This window comes from Ochotona princeps, chromosome 24 (genome assembly GCF_030435755.1).
Source record: "Ochotona princeps isolate mOchPri1 chromosome 24, mOchPri1.hap1, whole genome shotgun sequence".
In the NCBI taxonomy this organism is placed as follows: Eukaryota; Metazoa; Chordata; class Mammalia; order Lagomorpha; family Ochotonidae; genus Ochotona; species Ochotona princeps.
Window position 1 is genome coordinate 12,995,605 of NC_080855.1, and position 26,531 is coordinate 13,022,135.

Here is a 26,531-nt window from a genome sequence, read left to right on the forward strand (position 1 = left end):
GAGAAATCATCTTCTGGTTCGCTTCCCAAGTAGCTGCAATAGGCAGGCCTATGCCAGGCTGAAGGCAGGAGGTAGAATTCCCTCCGTGTCTCCCACATGGGTATGGGTAGCAGAGGCCCAGGCACTTGAACCATTTTCTGCTTTTCCAGGCACATTAGTAGACGGCTGGATTGGAAGCAGAGCATCCAGGACTCGAACCTGTGCTCCAGAAAGGGATGCCAGTAGCCTCACAAGCTGCAACTGAACCTACTGTACAGTTTTATCATGTTAATTTTATGAGTAGGGAATGTAGCTTGTAGTAATAAAATAAGAATAAACCAGAATACAGATTTCTGTAGCCCCTCCCTTTGTCAAACTGTGCTTGGCCAGATGGGCACACAGCTTGATACTGTGGCCACACCTCTTTGTGGAGCATCTGCTCAATGCTTACCCGTGTGCTAGGTGTGCTGTGAGTACCCTCGCTGGGTACCCCACCAGTCTAGGGGGTGGCCGCAGACCCATTTCACAGATGGGGAACTATGACAGGACCACACTGGATCCCTAGACACCGGGTGAGGAAGCTGAGATTTGGGCCACTTTAGCTGTTTGACCTTACCTGTATGCTAGCCTGGCATCATGGTTAGTGGGCCACCTTGGCACACACATGGCCTGTCATTGTCCCTTATGGGCCCAGCATCCTGACTGCTACTGTCATGTCCCCCAGGGGGGCACCGGGCAAGGCCTGGACATAGTTGGGGTTGTTGCAGGTGACAGTGGTTGACGGGTGCTATTGGTATGTACTGTATAGAGGCTGGGGACACTGGTGAGCCCCCTAATCCCTTAGCAAAGAATTATTTGACTCTAAAAGTGCTGGGGTTGAAAAGTCTTGCTGAAGAGACCCAAGGCCACTGTTATCAATGCCCTTTTTAAAAACAAGTTTTATTTATCTCTGTTTACTCATTTGGAAGGCCAAAGCACACAGAGAGATTCCTCATGCACTGGTTCACTCTCCAAATGCCTATTAGCAATCAGGGCTTGGCCAAGCCAAAGCCAGACCCAAGTCCCCAGTGTGGGTACCAGGGACCCAAGCACCCGCTGCCTTCCAGAGCTGCGGCTTCACCACTGCCACATCACAGTGCCCACCCCGTAGTGTTCATGGCAAGCTTCATAATGCACATTTGTCACACCTTGTGCGTTGTGACTGGCTCTTACAGGGTTTCTGGAATTTTCTTCCAGCAGCAGAACAGGGCCTGTGGGGGATGGGGGGTGATGGAACTGCATTCCAGGACACTCCCCAGCCCAGATCAGTCTGCTGTCCCAGGTCCATCCTTTGTGTCCTGTGTTTCAGGGTTCTCGTCCCCTCCAGGCACCTCCCAGCCCCTTTGTTGCTGAGTGAGATCCCAGTCCAGCTACTTCTGGTGGTGAAAACTTGGGCAAGTTGGTCGGCCTCTCTTAGCCTCAGCTGTGGAATGGGAGGGCAGTCCCGTTGGCCTCCTGGGTCCTTGGGAGGACCAAAGAAGGCAACACAAATGGGTGATGCCCAGGAGAGCACCTGCCACAGTAACTGCTCGATGATTGTCAAGCTCTGCTTATTACCCATCAATCCTTTACATCCAGTTGACTTGCGCTTCACCCCAAGCCGGCATACCCCTGCACTAAGTGGCTTCTCATGGTTATTTTGTTTTGTTTGTTCTTAATGCACGTTATAATAAAAACATGACAGTTATGGTGCCTATCCACAAAAGTGCCATATCTGTCATCTCCTGGGAATGGCAGCATATGATCCTGGGACCTGGAGGGACTCGGTGGAGGCCTGCGTGGGTTGGGCATGTCCTGTGACTGGAGCCTGCGTGTCCTCCTGAGTATCCGCCTCACAGGAAGTGTTGGAGAAGCTGGGTATTGGGGGCGCAGGGTAGGTCCTCAGGGACTGTGGGCACCCTGCCTTGTGCGAGGCGCATCCTCCCTGAGCCTTTAGTCCGTGACACAGGAAAGCTGAGTGGCATCTCATTGAGGTTTCTGTGCAGCTCTGAATGGTTTTGACTTGAGGCTCTGGTAGCCTCCTTCTTGGCTAGAGTTGGGGGTTTGTACCTCCCGTGGAATCTCGGGAGTTGTGTGACAGGTGAGTTCCCACAGCTGAGAACAAGGCATCTGGCCTGGACCAAGGCCAAACAGGAGGGAATGAGGCAGAGGGGACGGGAAAGCCAGCACAGGCGAGCACACCTGTGAGATCCAGTCAGGGCTCCCAGGGGCTGGTGTCCTGCTCCCTGTGTGTACTTAGAGCCCGCATCTCTGTCTGCATGGGCTCAGTGCTGTGCCCTGGGCCTCCATGAGCCTGAAGGTGAAGAGGCCCAGCCTGACTTGGCAATATCCTTTGGCATGACAACACCACATGGTTTGGGGGAAAAAAACAGCTGAGGTGACAAGCCATCTCCATGCCAGAGCTGGCGCAGTGGGAGAAGAACTCAATGATGTCTGTCATGGGAAACAGATGGTTTCTCGCTGCTTGTGATAAGAGGCCGGGGCCTGGCCGTGGTTTTCATTTTCTGCACAAGCCCAGCGATTGTTAGATTGCATTTCTCCGAGTCTACAGAGTTACCCCTAAGCCCTGTGTTCGTGAGTCTGCAGGAGAGAAGCCAGGCAGGCCCAGTCTCAGCCCAAGTGCTGCTTGCTGTAATAGCTTCACCTTCTCCAAGCCTCAGTTTTCCTGTCTGCAAAACGGGAATGCCACTGTTTGGCAGGATGTTGGAGAGTATCAGTCTGGACGAGTGTGGGCCCTTGGTTTTCTGCTAAATGGGGAGAAAGTTCCCCTAGAGTGAATAGACTTGTCTGTATAGGGACGCAGGGCAGTTATTAGTGGTGACTGGGCAGAACAGTTTGTCCCCAGGACACCACTCAGTGACCTGCGATTCCTTAGGGCCAGAACAGCTGGCCCCACCGAGTGGGCCGAACAGTGCACAGAATCCAAGAGCCTGGACCTGGAGGCATCTCTGAGCTGACCGAGCCTAAGCTGTGCCCTTCCCCTGATGCTTGAAGCCTCTGTCTGCGCTACCTGGACAGCGCACGTGATCCCTGGAGCTCACCCCACACCAAGCAGAGGGCTTAGTCTTGGAGCCACACTCTCCTCTGCTTGTTGCTTTCCCCCTCTGACCACATGCCAAAGATGGCAGTTAGCTGCAAGGCTGAGCTGGGCCTCCACCCCAGGTCTGAGGGCAGAGGTCATGCTGCAAACCAAGCCTGGTGCTTTGGCCCCTGGGTTCCTGTGACTCTTCTGTTCTGCAGGGTTTTAGACAGGTCAGTGTGACCAGGTCAGGAAGATGCCTCGGGGAGGAGACCGTCCTCTGCCCTGGAGCTCACTGGCAGCTGATCCCTGCGTTTCAGCCAGCCCGCCTCTGGTCTGCAGGTGCCTGCATGCTGGTGAGAGCCTTGAAGGAGTGGCCCAGGACTGTTCCTGAGGGCAAAGCTATGAGGCCTGGTCTTGGGGCTCAGGTCAGCTGCAGAGGAAGCTCCAGGCTGGCTGAGCCATCGTTTGCAGAGTTCCGTTTTTCCACCTGGAACGTCAGCTTGTGGCTCCCATCCCCATGGGATCTCAGGCCTAAGAAAGCGTTGACATCCACTGTACACTCCTTGTGAAATGGAATAGGGGAGAGTGAGGGGAGAAGCTCACGGGACCAACGCTTTGATGAACAAATGAGAAAATGAGGCCAAGGCCCAGTAGGTGCATGGCAGGGCTCCAGTGGGAGGACTGTAGATGAAGATGAAGGCTGGGGTTTCTCCTCCTCTTCTGCATTCGGAGGCCTCGAGTAGGTGGCCCAGGAGGGACTGACATGGTGTGTTCACCTTACAGTGATTTCTCTGGCTGCCCCGCAAGCCAAGTGGAGACTGCCACAGTTGTCTGAGTCCAGGTGGAGACGGGAAGAGAGGCTGGCTCGGCCGTGTGCGGAGTAAATGCAGGGAGGTGCAATCAGGGCCTGGGTTCAGTGTGGAGCCCAAAGGCTGTTAAGCCAGAACTTCCTTCTGCAAGTGTGTGTCTGTCTGAGAAACACTCTTGCCCACTTGTTCACTCCCCAAGTACCCATAACGGCTGTGTTGGGCCAGGGATTCCATTCAGGTCTCCCAAGCTCTCACCACTGCCTCATACGATGTGCATTAACAGGAGCCCAAGCAAGGACTGACCCAGGCATGCGGGACACTGGCATCTAAGCCTCTAGGTGGAACACCTGCTTCTTCATGTGTAAATTTCCAATTGCAGGAGGTGATCATTTCCAAATGGCAGTTGGTGGGAAGAGGGGGCCTGACACAGTTATTATCAGTATTTGTTTGAGATGGTACAGGCCGTCACCAATACCCTTGGGCTCTACATCCATGGATTCATCCAAGCACTGATTGAAAATATTCAGAAAAAGAAGTAATTTTTGCAGTGAACAAGTATTGACTTTTGTCTTGCTATATTCTGCCTTAAGCATTATGGTATAAATTATTTATGCTGTGTGATGTGGTGTGAGTAATCCAGAGAGTGGGGATTTGGCATCAAGAGGGTGGGGGTGTGTCCTTGAACTAGTTTCCCGCGGAGTGACCATCCAGTCATTCCCCAGGATGACCATAGCACACAACCACACACCACACACCAGGTGGCTCAGGGCAACAGGAATTGGTTCTCTTGTGACCATGGAGGCTATAGGTCCAAACCCCAGGACTGCAGTGTCACCTGTGGCCAGAGGAAGGATGGGGAGGAGACAAGCTCACGATTCAGTGGTGTCGCTGATACCTTCATAGTGAAAGGAGGCAATGTCTGACCCTGAAAGGGACTCCATAGAGCTGGAACCAGGTCTCTGGGAAGCCTGAATTCTTGCAATTAAATATAGTCCTTCAGTTGTTAGGAAGTGGAGTGTGGTTTGAAGGCCTAGAATGCCTCCTTCCGGCTAAGCAGACCCTTTCTGTGGTGGGTCAGAGGATGACTGTATTTTCAGCACCATAGACTCCAGGTTTCTCTTGCCCTGACTCAACTCTGCCTCTATAGTATGAAAGCAGCCATCACTGAATTGGGTGTACCTGTGGCACAATAAAACTTTATTGACAAACTCACTCCAGCAGCCATTGTTTGCAGTCCCCTAGGCTAGAACTTGAACCCTCAAGAACATCCTTTTTGCTGGGCTTCTAGGAATCCTAGACTTATAAATTCTGAGCTGTTCCTTCCACTATCTTGGGATAAATCCAGAAGTTTCCTTTTGTGTCACCTGCCAACGCACTAAACTCCTTGATGGTGCCGCCCTACTTACGACTTCCGTGTTTCCACCTGGGGATTGGAATCTGATTTGACCTGATTCAGTGCCAGAAAATTAATGTCCATTCTGTAGTCCATTTGGAAGCTCATCTCCTCTTTCCACACTGTCAGAAACCAAACTGAACACAGATCAATGGTCAAATGCCTCTGGGGCTCCCTGTTAATGCCAGGTCAAGTAATCCAATAGTTGTTCTCCTATAATTAAGTGTCTAGACACATCTGGCTGACACCAAGGCAAGTTTTCTTGGCACCCTGTTAGTTTCTCACTTTAGAATATTTGAGGAAGCAAGAGAGACCTTTTTTTTTGTCTCCAAGCATTTGATAAAATCAATATGCAGGTCATTAATGAAGGATCAGAAACTACCACATGGTAGAAAAGATTTGATTGCCTCTGCATAGCTTCATATCCAAGATAAGACAGTGGCAAACCAAAACCACACTTCTTTTTAGCCTTTTTTTAAATTGTGTGTTGGTTTATGGTTTTGTTTTTGCTTTTGTTACTCTGTGAAATTATAGCCAGACTGCGTATAAAATTTTATGGTCTTTTTTTTCACATTACAGTGGTTCAAAAATCATTTCTCTGTCTTCTTACATGGTTTCTGGTAAATGTCAGTATCATCAAGGTTTTGTACTACAACCTGCCTAAACAATCCTTTTCTATTGGCTCTTTACAAAGTTTTTGGCTGTCTGCTCTTCTATCTTACACTGCTGTTAACATCTCCACGCACAGAGCTACTGCTTTATTTAAGATTCCATGGCTTAGCTGAATTTCTAGAGCTGGCATTTTTAGATATCTAGATATTGAGTAGGATGGTCTTGTGTAGCCATGAGTTTTGTAAAAATGGATTCAACAAATCAGATTGAATCTACCCAAGGGGAAAAAATGATATCCGCAATAAACATGTGTAGACTTTGTTTTCTTGTCATTAGCTCTAGCATTAGATTGGAACATTTATGTAGCATTTACATTGTTTTGTGTATTAAAAGTAATCTAGAGGGCCTGGTGTGGTTGCCTAGCTGCTAAAGTCCTCACTTTGTGTGCGCCGGGATCCCATATGGGTGCTGGTTCTAATCCCGGCAGCCCTGCTTCCCATCCAGTCCCTGCTTGTGACCTGGGAAAAAAGTCGAGGATGGTCCAAGGCTTTGGAACCCTGCACCCACATGGAAGACTCGAAAGAGGCTCCTGGCTCCTGATCAGCTCAGCTCCTGCTGTTGTGGCCACTTGAGGAGTGAATCAATGGATGGAAGATCTTCCTGTCTCTCCTCTTCTCTGAATATCTGACTTTCCAATAAAAATAAATCTTAAAAAAAAGGTAATCTAGAGATGATGTGAAGTATAAAAGACTAGTAGTTTAAATGCCCACCTTCCACCACTGGACCACTGGAGTTCGATACCTAGATCTGATTTCTGGGTCCATTTTCTTGCCAGTGCCAACCTGGGAGGCAGCAGTGATGGCTCAAGTAGTTGGTCTCTGCCGCCATGTGGAAGGTCTGGATTAGGTTCCCACCTCCAGCATCAGCCCTGGTCCAGCCTGTATCACTGGGAGCATTTGGAAACCAAAACAGCAAATGGGAAGTCTTGTTCATTTGTTTGCTCTCTCTACTTCTCAGGTACAGTTTTTAAAAATAACAAAATATTCTCTTCCAGCAGAAATAAATAGGAGAGGATGTACTGAGACCTTATGCAAAGTACCACACCGTTTGGTGTAGACTTGATGTTTACAAAGTACCAATCCTCATACGAGTGGAACAACTTTTATCTACTGGGGCTGGATTGTTTTCCAGGGCGTGTGTTGTTGGGGGGAAGGCACTTGAAGTACTCTCTAGCAGTATCTAGAGAAAGTGAGCGAACCAGAGGTGATGTTCTTAGACCTGAGATCAGGTATGCGCTGACATAACTCTTGGGCTTTGGTAGGTGGGTGGGTGGGTGGGGCTTGGAAAGGTTGGCTGGTGGGTCATTGGTGGAGTGGATTGATTGGTGGTTAATTAGCAGATGGCTGTGTTGATTGGTGGGTGGGTTGGCTGCTTTCCCTTTCCATGGCCACACAGCCCAATGCTTTTTGGCAGAGGGATGACATAGTTAAGAAAGAGGTAGGCAGGGTTTCAGAGGCCACCCAAAGGCCTGAGAACCAAATTTGTGCTGAGGAGTGATCAGTTAAAATTTTGGGTGCAGGAGCACGACTCTGTTCCTGTGGTCACTCTGGAACTCCCTCACACCATTAACATAAGCAGATATTTTGTTATAAGCAGTATGGGGAAAGGAAAGGGAGGGTCAAGTGGCACCTGGGAGAGCCATCAGAAGGCTGGGGCCATTGGTCAGCGAAGAAATGAATGGGTACCTGAACTAGGGAATAGAGAATAGAGAATGAGCCCTAAGTGGGTGTGGAAGGCAAATCCCAGGGCAGCCTGGTGAGGGAAGAGAATGGGGGGCGGAGGGGGGGAAAGGATCCAGGATTCTTTGTCCCTGACTCAGACAAATGGGCAGGCAGTGGTTCTGTTCCTTGAGGTACTGAACAGAGAGAAAGGGAATTGTAAAGGGAACAGATTGTACCTATTAGAGGTTGTACTACACCTAGTCGGGAGACTGGGGGCATTGAATCTCGCAGCCCTGAGTGTGTCTGAGGTCTCCCAGAACTGGGCGGGTGGGTAGATGGGAGGAACAGACTTGCTGGAGTTAAAGTATGTTCCCCCAAAGCTTGCTCCCCGGTGGTGATGTAGAGGGAGCACTCTGAAGAGGCGGAGCCTAGGGGTTGGTGATTGACTCCCTGGGAATAGCACCCTCATGAGAGAGGTACCCAGGTTAGGGCGCCTAGCCCTTTGTTGCTCTGGCTTCCCGTCTTGCCATGTGAGCCTTCCCTCTGCCACGTGTGCCCATTATGATGCCCTCTGCCATTTCTGATGTAGCCAAGGGTTCCCTCACCAGAGGCCAAGGAGGCGGGGTCACTGATCTTGAGCTTTCCAAAACTGAACTAAACGAAGATCTATATTTTGAAAGATGTATGTGTTTCTATTTGAAAGGCAAAGTTATAGAGAAAGAGAGAGAGAGAGAGAGAGAGAGAGATCAACTAGTTCACTCCCCAGATGGCTGAAACAGTCAGGACTTGGCCAGTTCAAAGCTAGCAACCAGGAGCCTTTTCCAGATCTCCCACACAGGCACAGTGGCCCAAGCACTCGGGCTATTCTCTGCTGCTTTCCCAGGCCACTTTCAGAGAGTTGGATCTGAGGTTGAGCATACGGACTTGAACCGTGGGCTGCTAGCATCACAGATAGAAGCTTAACGTGCTACACCAGGATGCTGGCCCCAAACTCTTCATAAAGTACCCAGCTGGGGTATTTCATTATTATAGCACCAGCAAATGGACTGCTAAAGGATGGATGGATGAATAGATGATGGCGAGTGAGTGGGTAGATAGGTGATGGGTAGAAGAGAGAAATGTTAGAAAGACTGACAGAAAGCAACATATTCTATTTAGATTGAGCCATATGTGAAAGTGCTGTCTGTTCACGAGTGATGAAATGCTTAATGCAGGCTCAAGTATTTTAGGGGAAGGCTGCTGATGTCTGCAGTCTACTCAGACACATCAGAAGACAGGATGAATGGGTGGGTGGGGCTGATAGTGACCCAGCAGGCCTGTTCCCAACGGTGTGTATACAGATACTGTTTACTGCAAAATTCTTTCAACTGTGCTGTACCTTGGGGCTTAGCATCATTTATGGGAAATGCCTTTCAAAGCAAGTACTGGCAATCTGGTATATACTGGTAAGTACCAGGTTTCACCTGGTGGTAGGTCATCCCTCCACCAAGAGATCCTTCCGGGTTCCCAATGTATGTGGCGTCAACAGCCCTGCCTTGCCAAGGGCCTCTTTGGCCTCTCCCAACTGTGGGGACGTGGGGCTGACGTCTCTCCCTCCTGGAGTGCGGGGTGAATCGCGCCAATGGACTGATTCCTGCACTCAGTACGAGGGTATCAACCTTGTAATAATTATAGATTTCCTTTGCGATTTGAACCCATTGGTTGCCCTGGCAACGGCGTAATAGCTCCGCTGAAGCGCTGTCACGGTGACTTAGAGCAGCCCGGCTGGGGTGCCCCACCCCCTTGCCGTCGTCATGGCAACTGATGAGCAGCACGTGACCCAATGCTCTGCTGCTGTCCCCCGCCAACCCCGACTGTCACCTCCCTTCTGGTGATCATACCTGTTTCTCTTTGAGCACCCCCACCCCCCAGCTTGGCCGTACCCAGGGAGGCCAGGTCCCCAGCGCCTCTGAGAGGGATTTAGGGGGAACCTCAGAGCCAGAGCAGCCCCTTCTTGGCAATGACCGGGCACCGCTAAGGGCTCCTTCTTGGTGGTGGTTCCCCAGTCCTTCCAGGAGCCTTGGAGGAGCCTGAAACCTTGAGACGCTGCCTGACCGCCCCAAGGGTCCCTGAGCCTGTGACAGGAATGCCCCGGAAGAGGTCCTGCAAGGCAAGGGGAGACAGCCCCTCTCAGAAGCTCTGAGAGCACGTGCTCTGCTTTCTGGCTGCGCTGAAAATATACTGTGACAAAACAATCTGATTTTGCTCTCTGTGTATCTCTTTTGTGGTTTTTCTTTTGGTGTACATCTTTTCCTCTATTTCGATCCTGAATCCCCTCTCTTTCAGTCTCTCTCTCTCTCTCTCTCTCTCTCTCTCTCTCTCTCTCTCTCTCTTCCCCCTTCTCTCCCCTCCCCCCCTCACATTCTCTCCCTCCTTCTCTCTTACATGCTTGCTGGACACCAGCTGAGCGCATCATTTCCCAGACCTGCTTTGCTTCTGAGCAGCTTTCTCTCCTCTCTCCCATCGCTGAGCCCACGTTCTGGGGGCTGCCTGGGGGTCCAGAGCATCCTCCGGTGGGGGAGCTGGCACCACTGAGGATGAATCCAGCCGGCCGTGCCCCTGGGGCCCTGCAGATAGAGAGGAGGTTTTTGAAATGAGCAAGCTGGGCTGGCTGCAGGACCCCTGACTACCAGGCGCCGTGAGTGGGGGTGTGTGTGCTCACGTATGGGGTGTCTCTCAGTGTGGTTTGGAGGGTATGTGTGCATGCATGGCCATGTGTGCAAGCTTGCCTGCGTGTGGCTTTCCGTGAAGGACACACAAACACACACGGCAGGATTTTAAAGAGTGTTTTCTGGGGAGGAATCAGCAAGAGAAGCCTCCTGAAAGTGGCAGAAAATTGGGCTGGGTATAGACGTGACCAGTAAGGAATTTGCTGTCAGTCATGCAGTAGGCTTGCTGAAGCACTGTCGCCATGCGTGTGCCTTCTGGTTTTGGGAAATGAAGTGGGGGTCACCTTGGAAAGGTGTTTGTACTCCAGATCCTTTCCTTCTATCCTCTGGGCAGAAGCAGCACCCGCCTGCCCCTTGCCCTCTGAACCTCAGAGATAGGAGGCTCGGGAGGGGCTGGCAGTGGGCGTCTGCGGTGAGAACCCCCTCGGACCACCGGCTGGCTCACACCAAGAGTGGGCGTGAGAGTGTGCTGGCCTGCAGCACCTCCCCCCACCCCACCCCCATCTTTGACTCCTGCAGTCAGTTCTTTAATTTCTTCCTGAAGCAAGCCAGGCCCCAGGACTCAGCCAGAAGAAAACAATTTTGGACAACATGTGGGCAGCCACCCTGGCTGTTGCGCTGCTTGAGTCCTGCAGTCGGTGGGAGGAGCTGGCAGCCAAGTCAGCTCTGCCAGAGGGTCCTTGTGCCCTGCCCGTCCCTGAATATTTGGGGGTGGCAGCCAGTGGCTGTGCACTGCCCAGGTTCCCCACAGGAGCAACACAGACCTTAAGAAGTTTCTAGTCTGAGTAGGAGAAGCCCCCATTTGCTGCTCCCCTCCCAGAAGCTTCACCACCACCTGCACTCGCCCTTCCCCCAGGATGCCACCTTCTTTGCCTTCTCCTAGCCAAGGCTGCCTTTGCCCAGCTGCGGGGCACTGCCCGTCCCAAATCCCCACACGTTCCCCTTTCCCTGCCTGGAACACCCTTGACCCCCTGGCGTCCTGTGTCCCTCTGACCTCTCTCCCCAAACCTGCTCACGAGCTGCAGTTAACTCTGCTGGGACCTCAAGAAAAACATGAAAACAAAATGCATCCAAAGCAGCAGGCTTGGGTCGTGAGTGTCGTAAATGGTGAAACAGCTGAAAAGGGTTCCAGGTAAACCAAAAAAGGGTGGAAAGCCTTGGAACCAAAGGCAATGTGTGAGGGCAGGCAGGGGAAGCAAAAGCAAGGTCAAAAAGACCCGGAGGGCCAGGGAAGACTGGATGCAGCCGCTGTCAGGTGGTGGTGTTTTGTCATTGGTACCTTTTGTGAGACTGAAATGTCTTGTATGTCGGGTGATTCTTACTGAGGTGATGGGGGTTAGAGCAGTTGCTCTCAGAAGACAGATGGAAGGATTTAGGGATGAAACACGGTGCCTGCGACTCAGTTCAGAGGACAGATGGGAGATACCAGAGCAAGAACAAATGGGACAGACGTTAACAATTGACAGCTCTGGGATTACAAGCACTTGCTCAACTATGCTTGAAACTTCTCTGTTAGTTTGAACTACCTGCTGGGCCTGATAGCCAACCTTGTGTGTGGATGTATCTCCTTGAACCCTCAGAGCAGCTCTGTCATACCCATTTTCCTGCTGAGAAAACAGAGGCAGAGCCCAAGACGGAAGCCTGGACCAAATCTCAACATTCTACCTCCTCCTCCCACTCTGGTCAGATTACTAAAGATAGCTCAACAGTCGTGTACCTCCCAGGGCTGGGAATCGATTGGTCCGCAGGCCGCATAAAAGGCCTAGGAAATCACGTGGTCTGGTTTTACGATGCAGCCACAGGTGGGGCTCAAAATCCAGTGCAGCTACACCAGGCTAACTTTTAAGTTGGTAATCTGGTATGACCCTCAAATGTTATAAATCTCCACATGACTCGGCAGCTAAAGCGGTTCCCTGCTGCTGGTATGGCAAGTCCCCTGGTGTGAGTGGCCGTGACATCCCTCTGCCACATTGCCAGGGCGAAGGCCCTGGATCTAGAGCCGGCCGAGCTGCTTCAGTAGTCTGCCATGCTGGCAGCCTCTTCACCTACCTGTGCCTTGTTGGTCACCGTGGGCTCCTTCTCCATCCCTCCTTCCTGGGGGTGGAAAGGAAAGATCTGCCGTAGTGATCCCCAAGCCCCGCTGTCCTGGTGGGATCCCTGGTGGGATGCGTGCGGTCCTTCAAAGCACAGCACATGCTTGCCATGCCTTCTCTGGGTGGGAAGTGTTTTCCCACTGAGCATAGTGAGTCACTCGCTCCCCTGCTCTGTCACATGGAAAAATCATCTTGCGTATTGACCTGGGGTGGTGTTGTCTGATGGTACAGCCCCATGCGTGGGTCCTTAGGCTCTAGAGTGTGACATCAGAAGATGCCAATGCCTAGTCAGGAATGAAAGAATGAAGTTCATAGACGGAGGGAGAGACGGGGCTTAAGTACAAAACACATGGCTTTAGTGTGGATAACGTGGACTGTTGTGGAAATAGGTGGTGAGGATAGCCGAGTTCATTCCTTTGTCCTGTGTGTTTAAGAATTGTCATGATCAAGAGTACAGGCAGGTCACTGGAGGGGTATATGTGAGTGCTGGGTAGGGTCAAGGTGGGCCTCGGGGCGCCCTGGAGTGCCAGGAGGCTCACCAGGAAAAGGTGTGTGAGAGTTTGGGGGTGTCCACAGGAGAACGTTCCATTCTGACAGACCATGCAGTGTAAGCCGTGACTGTGTACGGCTCAGGACGAGCCAGGGAGTTGGGGACACAGCTGCACGTTCCCGGGGGAAGCGGGAGGTGGCTGGGAGCCAAGGAATGTTTCAGCAAGAGGGTGCCTGCCTCAGTTTTCAAAAAAAAAAAAAAAACCTGATGTGGTTTAAGGAAAGCTACAGCTTTGTCTTTCCACCTGCAGGATGCCTGGGGCTTTGCACATTTCCCAGACGGTGCATTTCAGAGATCTGCTTTTTGTTTTGTTTTGTTTCTTTGGTTAATTTGTTCCCCTCGCCCAAATCCTGAAGAAGTCACAAAACAGGCGTTTTGTGATAAGTGGAGACCTGCTGAAGTAGGTGGGCTTGGGGGTCCCTGCAGGTTTTTACCCCCTCCTGTGGGAGATGTTACCCTAGCCCAGGCACCTGCCCACAACATTCAAATCCCAGCCCTCTCTTTGGTACCATTTTTAGCCTCTGGGCTTCCCTCCTTTCACTAAACAAGCCTGAGCTGAAGGAGGGAACTGGTGTCAGCTGTGTGGTCAATGGCTCCAGCCATCTGCCCTCTGGCACCCCAGGGAAGACTCCCCTAAGTGGGTGGGTGACAGCACACCAGCAGGTGGGGATGTAGGCCTGGGTGTGAGGTTCCTGGAATCACCACACACCAGCCCGAAGGCCAGGGGATTGTTCTGGGCAGACATGATGGCCACATCCGAGCAAGTGATGAGTCTGCCTGCTCAAAGCAGATATACATTTTTATTTTATTTTTGATGATGTTTACATAGTTGATCAGGGTAGGAAGGGTTGAGGATCAAGGGAAAGTGGGTGACACCATTGTTTACAGGTTTTCTTTTTCTTCTTCCTGTATCTGGGGGAGGGGAGGATACAAGCGGAAAAAACACGCCCACCTCCCAACCCCCTCAGTACCTGGGGATGGAGAACAGCCACCCAGTGTCAACCCAGGGTCCCCATTGTAGAGCATTTTCTGAGGGTTCTGCTCAAGTAGTTTCAATAGTTCTGAGATGCTGTTGATAGTGCTATCAGAGCAAATATTAAAAAAAAAAAACAAACATGTATTTGAAAAGCAGAATTGGAGAGTTGGGGAGAAAGGAGGAGGGGCAGCGAGAGGAAGAGAAAGAGAGAGAGAGAGATCTTTGATTCGCTGGTTCACTCCCCAGATGGCTGCAAGTGCCTGCAAGGAGCCAGATCAAAGCCAGGAAGTTCATGTAGGTCTCCCATGTGTGTGGCAGGGTCCCAAACACTCGGACCGTCTTCTGCTACTTCTCCAGGCCGTTAGCTCGGAGCTGGGACTCAGACGGGCACCCATATGCAGGTGGTGACTTCACCCGGTGTGGCACAACACTGGCCCCAAGGGACACTTTTTCACAACCATTTCCTTGGGCCTCCCCTTCCGGAGCTCTCCAGAACGAAAGTGTTTAAAGGGTCAGCTAGGAGGACAAGAGGTGAGTGACAGCAGTCAGCACAGAGACCCGAGATGCAAGCAGAAGCTGTCAGGCTTCATTCTTCATTCACAGGGCTGTGGTAGGCCATTCAGGCTGCTGTATCAGAGAGGCTTCTACATGTGCCAGAAGGTTATTTCCCACATCTGGGCCTGGCAAGTGCCCGATGAAGGCACTGGCGTGTCCTTGTTCATCAATGGCCACCTTCTTACCGTGTCCTCTTGTGGTGGAAGGGTCACGAGAGCTCTCTCGGGTCTCTCTTAGGAGGGCACTAATCTTTCTCACGATAACCTAGGCATCAGTGCGCAAGCTGCCTCTCCTCGCGTTGTCTCTCTGGGTGCGATGAAATGACCTGTACTTCGTAAGAATCAATGAATGAATACAGGAAGGGGAAAAAGAGAATGTGGAAACAGTGGTCTCACCCACCTTCCTGTAGCCCCTGACCCTTTGCACCCTAACCAACTATGTAAAAATCATAAAAAATAAAAATAATTCTAAAAAAAAAAAAAAAAAGAATCAATGAATGGGGCCCAGTGCAGCACTCTAGTGGTTAAATCCTTGCCTTGTATGGGCTGGGATGCCATGTGGGCACCAGTTCTAATCCCGGCAGCTCCACTTCCCATCCAGCTCCCTGCTTGTGGCCTGGGAAAGCAGTCGAGGATGGCCCAAAGCCTTGGAACCCTGCACCCGTGTGGGAGACCTGGAAGAAATTCCTGGCTCCTTGCTTTGGATCGAGCTCAGCTCTGGCCGATGCAGCCACTTGAGGAGTGAACGAGCAGGTGGAAGGTCTTCCTCTCTGCCTCTTCTCCTCTCTGTAAATCTGCCTTTCCAATAAAAATAAATAAATCTTACCAAAAAAATCAGTGTAGTAATCAATGAATGAACATTAACATGTGGATTGGAGAAAGACCAAGTGTGTGCTGCAGTGCAAGGACAGTCCGTTCTTATGGGTGATGGAGGGGCTGCATCCTGGGAGGGACGGGGGACAAGAGTTGGGATGTGGAGGAGGTGCCAAGGGGTGGGCCATGAAGGATGTTTGTGGCCCAGAGATGAGTCTTCAATCAGCGGCGTTTCCTTCCCCTGGAGAAGGAGCGTATCTTGGTCCTGAGTTGTCTGATACGGTGTCACCTGAGGGTGAGAATCAGAACCACCAGTCTGGTCATGCACCTGGGTAGTGGTCTTCCCAGGGCCAGACTGTCTCGGTCCTTGCCCCATCTCCACTGTCCCCAGCTGCCTGTCCGTGCACAAGAGACAAAGCCTCTTTGAGCCTTTTTCCTCACCTGAGAAATGGGCATTGCTGCCTTCTAGCATGGGGCGTGTGTGAAGCCTCACAGCAGTTCACACCGGTTCACACAGAGCGGGCACCCCAGTGCATGCGCGTGAACAAATGCACCATCTGTCACAGTGACCCAAGATGTCCATCCATGACCGAGGGAACAGAGGGCTACCCGGGGACACCCTGTAACTGCAGCCACCAACACTGCGTCTTCTGGCCTGGAGCTACACTGTTCTTGGAGGAAGTGCAGATTTGCTGTGGAATGTGTGCACTTAGCACTTTTCCCAGTCATGTTGACCCTGTTTGTTTATTGTCGTCCTCCTCCCTGGAACGTGAGGTTCGAAGAGCAGACAGGACGCATCCTTGTTCCCCGTGGGGTCAAGGTGCTAGTGCTCAGACTGAGCAGATTCCAGAGCCCAGGCTGTATGTGGCCCTGGGCATCAGCTCGAGTCCTCTTGCTATGCCTGTTGTCTTCCTTGCTGTGAAATAGACCCGAGGCTGGCTCCTGGGTCTTCAGATGCTCTTCCTACATGGCCTGCCCCCAGAGCGAAGGCTGCCGGGACTTTCTCACTCCGGTGACTTCCACGTGCAGCCTCGTCTGCATGTTTTCTTCCCTTCATTTTGTTTCCAGGCTGAGTAAACACCAGTCTACAAGCAGTGTCCTACTCCCTCCAGACCTGGCTTACAGTCTACCTAATTCTTGTGGTTGGGGACTGGCCTGGGAGGACTAGAACACAGAACCAAGAGGGAGCAGGTTGGTTGAGAGGACCAGCTTCTGTCTCACAGGACCAGCGCAGCCAGGCTTATAGCAGGGGCGTGGTGGGTACACAAGGTCCTTCCCACCCTGGCTGCCTGTTAGGCTCTCCGTGGTAGAGAGCAGGTGGAAGCTGAGAAGGAGCCTGCAGGACGCCATCGCTCCTCCCCCTGTGTGCATTCCTCATGGCCCTACCCGTCCTAGGTGCCTGGTGACTTCTTGGTGGGCTTCCTGCTTCCATCTCACAGTTGACCACCTTGCCTAGAGCCCAGCTGCCGTGTGGACCCAGTGTCTACCTCATGTTAATCTCAGTGTGCCTCTTCAGTCTTTCTTGGGAGTCCAAACTTTCTTCTCTCTCAGAAAAGCATTCCTGACCACTTACACCAGGCCCTGATGACTGCACGGTACACCACGAGGCAGGCAGCTTGCTGCAGGAAACGTGGCATGCAGCAGGAGGGTGAGGGGACTGGGGCCAGTGCTGCAGAGAAAGCCAGAGAAGGTGTTAGAGCTGGGATTGGAGGGTAGCCGCTCCAAGATAAAGCCCCTGAATGGGGCTCTGTTAGCCTTCTGCAAAGGCCTGGGGAGTCTGCTTTATTGGTTGCCATGGTGATCCCTGGCCTTGACAGCAATTTGGTTGTCCCATAGAGTCTGCAGGAGAGCCAGTGGCTGGAGAAAGGAATGTCCTGAGCCCCACAAGCGCTTTGTCTCTGAGGGCAGATGGGGAAGGAGAGGGAGTGTCTTCAGAGAGGCCTGGAGGGGCTGTTTCTAGCCAATGATGCATACACAGGGCCTGGGAAGCTGCACCTTGGAGTCATGGTCAGAGGTTGTGTGTATGTGTGTTTGTGAAGCATTGCCATTCAGCCAGCTGAATGTTTGCAGCCAAACACTGCTCCGGGGTAGGCTGCAAGTCTCTAGGGACTCACAAGGGAGGTGCGCAGAATTTGCCCCATTTTACACATGGGGAAGTTAAGACAGAGAGGTCACTGAATGTGCCCAGGGTCACAGCTCAGGTTAGTGAGGGCCTGTGATCCTTTGACAGTGCAAGGGAAGCAGGTCACATCCAGCAGGTCACACACGAGCTTCCCAGGGGCCCACACAGGCTGCTTTCTCCCTGTGTTGGACTTTCAACGTGGGAACCCAACCAAGCCTTCCATTTCCAGGATTTCCAGGGATCGTGCAGAGCTGTGGTCCTTTTCAGGGCCCCGTCCCCCACTTTTCCCAGATAAAGGTGATGCCTCAGGCCACCCCATGAGGCTCAGACCTCCTTGGTCTTGGTGGGGCCCTGATACAGGTAGCTCCCCTGTGACTGTTAGCAGGGCAGGGCAGAGGGTCTCTGCTTTGGCAGCTGGCAGAGGTCAGATCCAAGCCCTGTTATCCAGTGTGACTCCTGCAGGTGGCTGAAATTACCCGTGGAAGATGCATTGCACGTAGTAGGTGCGCAATCCATAGAGGATACCTCCTTGGCTGCCCCTAATTCCCCACCCCTCCAACCCACCCCCCCCCCCCCCGCCAGCAGGATGAAGGGAATTGGGCTTTATTGTTATTTTTTATTTGCCCTTTCACCTGAATTCTTCTCATTTTATTGAGTTTTAGACATTAGACTCACCCTTTTCTCCCACCCCACCCTCGCAGTGCACAAGGCAGATAAGAGGAAGGAGAGGAAGAGAGAGAGAGCGCTAATTAGCATTTTAATTAAAACAAAAGGGGCTGAGAGAGGTGGGTGGACTGAGGAGCTCACTATCTGACTAGACCAGAGTTTGCAACTTGTCCTGATGGAAGCCTACAGTACAAAGCAGAATTCACTGCAGGTGCACTGCACGGCTACAACAAAAAGTGCTCTCGTTTGCCGTGTGCTGTGATGATTCCTATTCTTTCTAATGCGTTGGTTGAGTTCGGTCCCCACTTTCAGTTCTGATCACACGAAGGGTCTGTTCTGCACTGTGTGCCAGCCTGCCTTTGCCCCTGTCCATGCCTGCTCAGCTCTCATCACAGCAGCAGAGGAGGCCAGGTCTGGGACCCGGCCTCCGATAGTCAGCTCTGCCCAGCTTTCTTCTTTTTCTTTTTTTTTTTTATTTCTTTCTTTGTTTTTATTGGGAAGGCAGATTTACAGAGAGAGAGAGATCTCCCCTTCTTTCCACAGGTGCAAATCCAGGGGCCAGCAACGTGTAAAGGGCAGGATGGGAAGAAGTGGGGAGGTATGACTGTCACATCTGGTTAGGAGTGGAGGCCTGGGGAGTGCTGTCCCTGCAGGCTGTGGGCCTTCCCACATATTTTGGCAGGTGGCTGTCAGAGTTGGAGAAGCCCGAGAGAGGGGTGTGTGTGTATGTGTGTTTGGTTTCTGAGATAAGCAAGGGCAGAGGTAAAGTTGCCCAAGGCCGCATGATGGGTGGTGTTATCACTCCATCATGAATCCATCTCTGGCCTTTTCTGTGCCCTGTTGTAAACATTTATTTGTTTTGGAAAGGTAGAATTAGAGGGAAGGAGAGAGAGACAGAAAAACAACTCCTCCAACACTGGTTCACTCCCCAAAATGACCACAAGGACTGGGCTTGGCCCATGCCTAAATCAGAAACCTGGAACTCCAATCCAGACCTCCTTCCCATGAGTGGCAGGGACAATAGTACTGGAACCATCTTCGGCTGCTTTCCCAAGTACTTCAGCAGGAAGCTGGATTAGTGGAGCAGCCGGTATGCTGGCACTGGAGGTGGTGGCTTAACCGGCTGCACCACAACTCCAGTCCCTCTGTCTTCCCTAGTATTAAAAGTGGAGGGTGAACTTCATAGTTCTTTTTTTTTAATTTATTAGTATTTTTATTAAGGTCGGCATAACAGAGCTAACCAGCTTAGCCAATTAAATGTTGTTTAGTCCACTCAGCATGTTGCACAGCCTTAACAGAAGGCTTCATTTCCTGAAATGACCTCTAAAACCCAGCAAATGGCCACTCCCTGGTCCCCCAGCCTCCCAGTCCTTAACAGCTGCTGCCGTTTACTCTCTCTGTGGACTGGCCCATTTTTGCAGTGTCCCATGAATGGGATTCCCATGGGGTCTTTTGCATGCGGCCTCCTCCAGTTAGCGTGATGTTTTCCGGGTTCATCTGCGTTGCAGTGTACACAGGAGTACGTCGTGTTTGTGGCTGGATGACACCCTTTGTCCAGACCCGTTATCCCCTGGACGGACATTTGGAATGCTACCAAGCCAAGTCAGCTCTTGTGGACAGTGCCGCTGTGAACGTGGGAGTCCCTGTGTCCAGTTCACTGGGAGTGGACGCCTAGGAGCTGAATGACTGAGTCATGTGGTCATGCGGTTTAACTGTTTGAGCAGCCCATAATTTCAAAGGCCACGCCAGCTCTGAGACTGAGGGCTGAAGAGCTGGTCCTTAGTTTCTTCATCTTCATCAACTCCCACTCTAGTCAGTGTCCTCCTCCAGGTCCTCTCCCCAGCTCACGGGAGCCCCAGGGTCTCATGGACGGGCCTACAGCCTCTCCCTGGGAGCCAGGCTAAGCACAAACCCTTCTGGTTAAGACTACACTAGAGCAGCTGGGCTCTCTCCTCCGGTATCTTTCCAGGTCATTTCTTTTTGAGATATATCCATTTACTTGCATCTACTTCAAAGGCTGAATGACACACACAGAGAGCTCTCCCATCCCCAGCCCACTCTCCAAATGTCTGCAAACACCTGGGCTGGGCCAGGCCAAAGCCAAAAGCCCAGAACTCCATCCAGGTCTTCCACAAGGATGGCAGGGGCCCAGGTGCTTTGGGTTATCCTCTGCTGCCTCCCAGGGTGCATCAGCAGGAAGATGGAGTGGAAGCTGAGGGTCAGAGATGCCAACCAGCACTCTGCGACAGGGTGCACATGTCCCAGGCAGTGGCCTGGGCTTAACAGCCATGCTACAAGGCCGCCCACTGCCAGCTTATCTAAAGTACTGACAGGTTGGGTAAAGCAGCCCAGTACATTGACTGCTTTCATTTCTGCCTCTACCATCTTCTGCTGCTGAATTCTGTGATTCAGAAAGAGTGTTTTACTCATGATTTTTTTTCCCAGCTTCCAAATTACACAGTGGTTTGCCTTTAAGATGTGTTGATTAAATTAGAGGTGAGCGCGAGAGAAGGAATAACATTAAATCTTCTGGCTGTTTGAAATGGATTGTGTGAGAATCGAGAATAGTGCCTAATGTCGCCTTTTGTTATAAGGTCAATTCCAACCTGCAGGGCCCCCAAATGCCATTGGGGTATATATTTCCAGTGTGACAGTTCGTCATTGAAAGTGTGTGGGTGTGGCCCTCACTTCTGTGGGGTATTCAGATGTTAATGTGGAGGAGCATTTTTCCCCTGCTCGTCATGTTTCCTTCCATGGAGAGGGACATTTATGAGCCCCTTACTGCTGGCTCTGCCCATCCCCACGTGTCCCAGGGGAAGGATACTAGAGTCCAACCCCAGCAGACTGAGTAGCACTTGCATTTCTATGGTCAACCTAGGTCCCCAGCTTGAAATACCCAGGGTAGAGTGACCACCCCAGGTTGTTCCAGCCTCTGCTGGTTTCAAAATGGGAGTCCTATAAACTGCAGACCCCACACTCACCCAGGCCTGAGCAAACTGTGATGGTTGTTTGTACCAGGGAACATGCCCACAGCCCTAAGGGGGCCACCAGGCTCTCCACTGATGCCCAGGACTCCTGGGCAGCCAGACCCTTTGTAGGAACAGGGCAGAGGGAATCCTGGCTTCCCACACTGAGTAGCCCCATGATGTTTGCTCTGAATTTCCAGTCTCAGGAATCAGGTATAGCTTAGGGATCAGACAGCCTTTTCAGTATTTTTTTCTTTTAAGATTTATTATTTTTATTGGAAAGGCAGATTTACAGGGAAAAAAAGAAAGGCAGAGAGAGAGAGATCCGCTGGCTTACCCTCTAAATGACAACAGCTAGAGCTGGGCTGTCCGAAGCCAGGAATTTCTTCCAGGTCTCCCATGTGGGTGCAGGGGCCCAGGCACTTGGGCCATCTTCTAATGTTTTTCTAGGCACATTTGCAAGGAGCTGGATCGAAAGAGGAACAGGGGCCCGGCGGCATGGCCTAGTGGCTAAAGTCCTCGCCTTGAAAGCCCCGGGATCCCATATGGGCACCGGTTCTAATCCCGGCGCTCCACTTCCCATCCAGCTCCCTGCTTGTGGCCTGGGAAAGCAGTCGAGGACGGCCCAAAGCCTTGGGACCCTGCACCTGCGTGGGAGTCCCGGAAGAGGTTCCTGGTTCCCGGCTTCGGATCAGCGCAGCATCGGCCATTGTGGCTCACTTGGGGAGTGAATCATTGGACGGAAGATCTTCCTGTCTGTCTCTCCTCCTCTGTGTATATCTGACTTTGTAATAAAATAAATAAATCTTAAAAAAAAAAAAGAAGAAAGAGGAACAGCTGGGTCTTGAATGGTGCCCATATGGGACATTGGTGCCACGTGGAGAGGCTTTGCCTGCTAGTTAGGCCATGGCGCTGGTCAGTGTTTTGCAGAAGGATCTTAACCAACCCTGCTCTGTCTGGTAAGTGGGCATGGTACTCCTGCCTGTGGTATGATCAAAGCCAAATGAAACGTTCCTGTGGATGAGAGTCAGGTTCGGGAGAATCCTTGGTTCAAGTACGCTTGCGCTGAGATGTCAGCGGACTCTCGTCTTGGGTGGGAAAGGACATGGGGCCTGCAGGAGAGTGGGCTTCCTGGGCCTGAGTCTGCCTGTCTGGTTTCTTGCAGAGTGGCAGCGATTGAAAGGGGTCCCTGTTCCTGAAGGAGGGGCCATGGCCTCCATGCTGCTCACCCGGCGGCTAGCCTGCAGCTTCCAGCACAACCACCACCTGCTCATGCCAGGTAAGCCCCAGGGCCACAGCCAGGCCTGGGTCCACTTGAGTCACAGTTGACAAGGCCCCTGAGCTGAATGAGTTCTTGATGTTAAAGGGGCGGACCAGCCAGTGCTTGGGGACTGTTCTACCATCACCTTGTAACTGTTAGCATCACCATTCCCTGTCGGTTCCCAACCATGTTCACCTGTGCCCCCAGGGACAGCTCTGCAGGGAGAAAGAACCTCTACAACCCCTTCACCTGCGCAGGTGGGCTGCCAGTGGTAGGGAAAGCCACAGCTGGCCTTATTGCCAGTGGTAGGGAAAGCCACAGCTGGCCTTACTGCCAGTGGTAGGGAAAGCCACAGCTGGCCTTACTGCCAGTGGTAGGGAAAGCCACAGCTGGCCTTACTGCCAGTGACCAGGTCTCTGTTCACACAGTTCCCTGCTGACAAAGGCTCAACTGGTGATCTTCGCCTTTACCATGATGTGAAAGCAATATGCATTGAGTAAAACCGTGCTGCTCTTTATACCCGATCTTAGCCAAAAGGCAGAGAAGCGATGATGTTTGCTGGCAGTGTGTGGCCTGATCCTCCTTTCTGATCTGGGGCGGTGGCTGTGAGTCACAGCTCCACATCAGCCATGTGATCCCAGAGGAAACAACTGATGACTGTGTCCTCCAGTGTGCCCCCCGGGTTCCCACAGCAAAGAGTTAACTCTGTTACAAACTGGGCTCTGTGGTGGGTGATTTTACCCACTACAGGTGAATGCAAATGTTCTGAATACTTCTTTTTGTAAGATTTATTTATTTTTATTGCAAAGTCAGATATACAGAGAGGAGGAAAGAGAGGAAAATGTTCCTTCTGATGATTCACTCCCGAAGCGGCCACAATGGCCGGAACTGAGCTGATATAAAGCCAGGAGCCAGAAGCTTCCTCCATGTCTCCCACGCAGGTGCAGGATCCCAAGGCTTTGGGCCATCCTTGACTGCTTTCCCAAGCCACAAGCAGGGAACTGGATGGGAAGTGGAGCGCCGGGATTAGAACTGGCTCCCATATGGGATCCCGGCCTATTCAAAGTGAGGACTTTAGCTCTACATTATTGTGCCGGGCCCTGAATTAGGGGTGTTAAAGCCAGGGCTGGACCAAGCCAAAGCCAGAAGCTAGAAGCTTCATCCAGGTCTCCCATGTCAGTGGCAAGCACTTGGGCTATCTTCCACTGCCTTTCTCAAACCATTAGCAGGAAGCGGAACAGGAAATGGAGCAGCTGAGATGTGAACCAACGCCCCTGTGAAATTCTAGCACTGTAGAAAGCCAATTAAGCCATAGCACCAGAGCGCCAAATCCAACCTCATTGTAATCTGAGAAGTACCTGGACTTGACCTAAGGGCCAGCTGTCTTACAGGGCATCGGATAGGCACTGCCGTGCTAGGAATGCCTTCTGCCTTAGCTCCGCACACCCAACCCAACCCATCCCTGGCAACACTACCCCGAGGCCTCTCCGATGCTTCCATGCTGCTCTGCCCCATCTCATGTATATTTTTATTTTATTTTAGCTATGCCAATCTGAAGCCAGGATCCCAAAGCCTATTTTGGGTCTCCCATGCAGGTGCAGGGTCCCAAGGTTTGGGCTGTCCTCCACTGCTTTCCCAGCAGGGAGCTGGAAGGGAAGCAGAACAGCCAGGATATAAACTGGCACCCATATGGGATCCTGGCACATGCAAGGCAAGGACTTTAGCTGCTAGGTTACCACACTGGGCCCAATAAATCTTTTTTGTTTTGTTTTGTTTTGTTTTGTTTTGTTTTGTTTTGTTTTAAAGGACCCCCCCAAAAAAGGACCAACAAAAAAGACTAATTATAAAAAAACTCATGTATTCATATCGAAGTTACAGAATGACAGGGAGAGACACAGAAAGAAAGATCTTCCTTCTGCTGATTCACTCCCTAGGTGACCACACTGGCCAACACCAGGAGTTTCATCCAGGTCTCCCTTTTGGGTGCAAGGACCCAACTCTATGGGCCTTCCTCCACTGCTTTTCCTGGCCATTGGCAGAGAACTGGATGGGAAGTTGGGTGCATGTTGGGCTTTAGGCTATTTCCTCTTTGTTGTTACACATAACGGTGTGATGAGGGGTTTGAGTTTCATCTGTATGTCCCATTACTTCCTTGGGATGAATCCTAAACACTGAAAGCAGTAGGAAGCTGGTCTCAGCTTGTAGCATGCCACAAGTTCAGGGACGTGCCTGTTTCGCATCATCAACGCTGGGTTTTCGTTTTGGTTAAAACTGGGATGAGCTTGCACTGCCCAGGTAGGTCTGGGGTGGGCTGGCAGAATCGGAGTGAGGCCCTGGCACCAGCCCTGTCGGGGACCTGGGGTGTCTGTTGGGGCAGAATTTGTCTGCAGATCTGCTTTCCCCAGGGGCTGTCATCCTCTCTGCTCACTGCAGGATGCAGACTCATCAGTCAAGCAGCAGCCAAAGTCGACATTGAATTTGACTATGACGGGCCTCTGATGAAGACGGAAGTCCCCGGGCCTCGGTCTCTGGTGAGTTGAGCACACCTGAGTGTGAGAGAAAGGGACCCAGGAGAGCAACAGCAGACCTTAGGGACCCATGCTACTAATGCGTTTGGACTGTTCACTGCCAGAGACCCTGGTGTTGACCCAGGCCCTTCTGCAGCCTTCTTGAAGGTGCTAGACAGATGCGCGTTGCCACAGCTGTGCAGGACAGTCACAGAGGCCTGGGGAGCATCCACAGCCAATTCGGGGCTGAAGGGGTGTTCCTGCTGGACTCACTGCACACCTGGCAGTGGCTGGTTGTCTGTGTCTCTGAGTTGCACTGGAATCGGGTCCCTGCAGGACTGGCTCTGCTCCATGGGTCTGTCAGCTTCCAGGAGGCCATACTGGGCTAGTTGTCATCGTATTGTGCGTCTCTTGAGGCCCGGGATGCTCACTCACTCTGTGTCATTCCTGCTTCATCCTGTTGGCCAAAGACCCAAGGCCTGGCTTGAGTCCAGAGCAAGGGCTGGGGCTTAGAACACCCGAACTGCTGACTCAGAGTGGAAGTGCCTGGTGATGTTATGTGGTCCAGGGCCTGAATGCTCATCACACACCCCGAATTTGATCTTGGAGAATAGGAGGAAGAATCTGATGAAGGAAAGATTTCTTGTCTAGGCCAGCAGGTAATGGGGTAGGGTAAATGTTTTAGAGCAAATTTATTTTTCCTTACAGATTTTACAGAGTGTCTTTTTTTTTTTGTTACTATCAATAGCTACTCTTTTTGCCATTGCAATGATTTTATAAATCCAGAAATATTTTTGTTAATGTGAATGATTATGTTATTTTGGATTATGTTTTGTTAGCAAAAGGAGAAGCATTTGTCATTTCTATTAGAAGGATGGATTTTAATCTACAAGTAGTAAAATGTTTGGAATAACTCATGCTTGTCATTAATACAATTTTGTATTTTTTATATGAAAGAATAATTTCATGACATGAATCACTGAAGTTTATTTTACATTGAATTATTTTGAGTAAAAATCTTTGTAACAATTTTGCAACTAGTTTCCGATGTCCAGTTTCTATATAAAATTGCCTGAACAATTTTTGGAGTGTTTGAGTTATAATGATAAAACTCTAATATGCAAATTAATATTTTCACTTTATATTCTTACTAGGATAGGAATAAAGCCCTTTTTTCCTAAATGAAAAGAAAACCCATGTTTTTATGGGTGCCAAACAAATCTCTTCAGCTTGAATTTTAGTGTTAAATGTTTTAGCTTACCTCTAGTCTTGTCAGTTACACTGGTAATTTAACCAGGTCAGAATCATTTCCTGCCATCTATTTATACAAAGCAATTTTAAATATTTTTTTTTTAAAGATTTATTTATTTTATTACAAAGTCAGATATACAGAGAGGAGAGACAGAGAGGAAGATCTTCCGTCTGATGATTCACTCCCCAAGTGAGCCGCAACGGGCCGGTGCGCGCCGATCCGAAGCCAGGAACCAGGAACCTCTTCCGGATCTCCCACGCGGGTGCAGGGTCCCAAAGCTTTGGGCCGCCCTCGACTGCTTTCCCAGGCCACAAGCAGGGAGCTGGATGGGAAGTGGAGCTGCCGGGATTAGAACCGGCGCCCATATGGGATCCCGGGGCGTTCAAGGCGAGGACTTTAGCCGCTAGGCCATGCCGCCGGGCCCAATTTTAAATATTTATAATATTGTTGGCAATAAACTGTTTCGTTATTAAGTTAAACCCTTAAGT

General features: G+C 51.1%; 1 protein-coding gene across 3 annotated transcripts in view; it reads left to right on the forward strand.

Moving 5' to 3' along the window:
- The window catches only part of ABAT (4-aminobutyrate aminotransferase), a 63,190-nt gene that overhangs the window by 9,658 nt on the left and 27,001 nt on the right, over positions 1 to 26,531 (forward strand). For 2 of the 3 annotated variants that reach the window (XM_004586745.3, XM_058680817.1), the window contains exons 2-3: positions 22,189 to 22,302; positions 24,718 to 24,815. In XM_004586745.3, coding sequence (XP_004586802.2) covers positions 22,233 to 22,302; positions 24,718 to 24,815 — 168 coding nt within the window. In that variant the 5' untranslated portion in view covers positions 22,189 to 22,232. Of the gene's footprint in view, positions 1 to 2,012; positions 2,099 to 22,188; positions 22,303 to 24,717; positions 24,816 to 26,531 lie in introns of those variants that run through there. The other variant, XM_058680818.1, reaches the window with a different exon arrangement.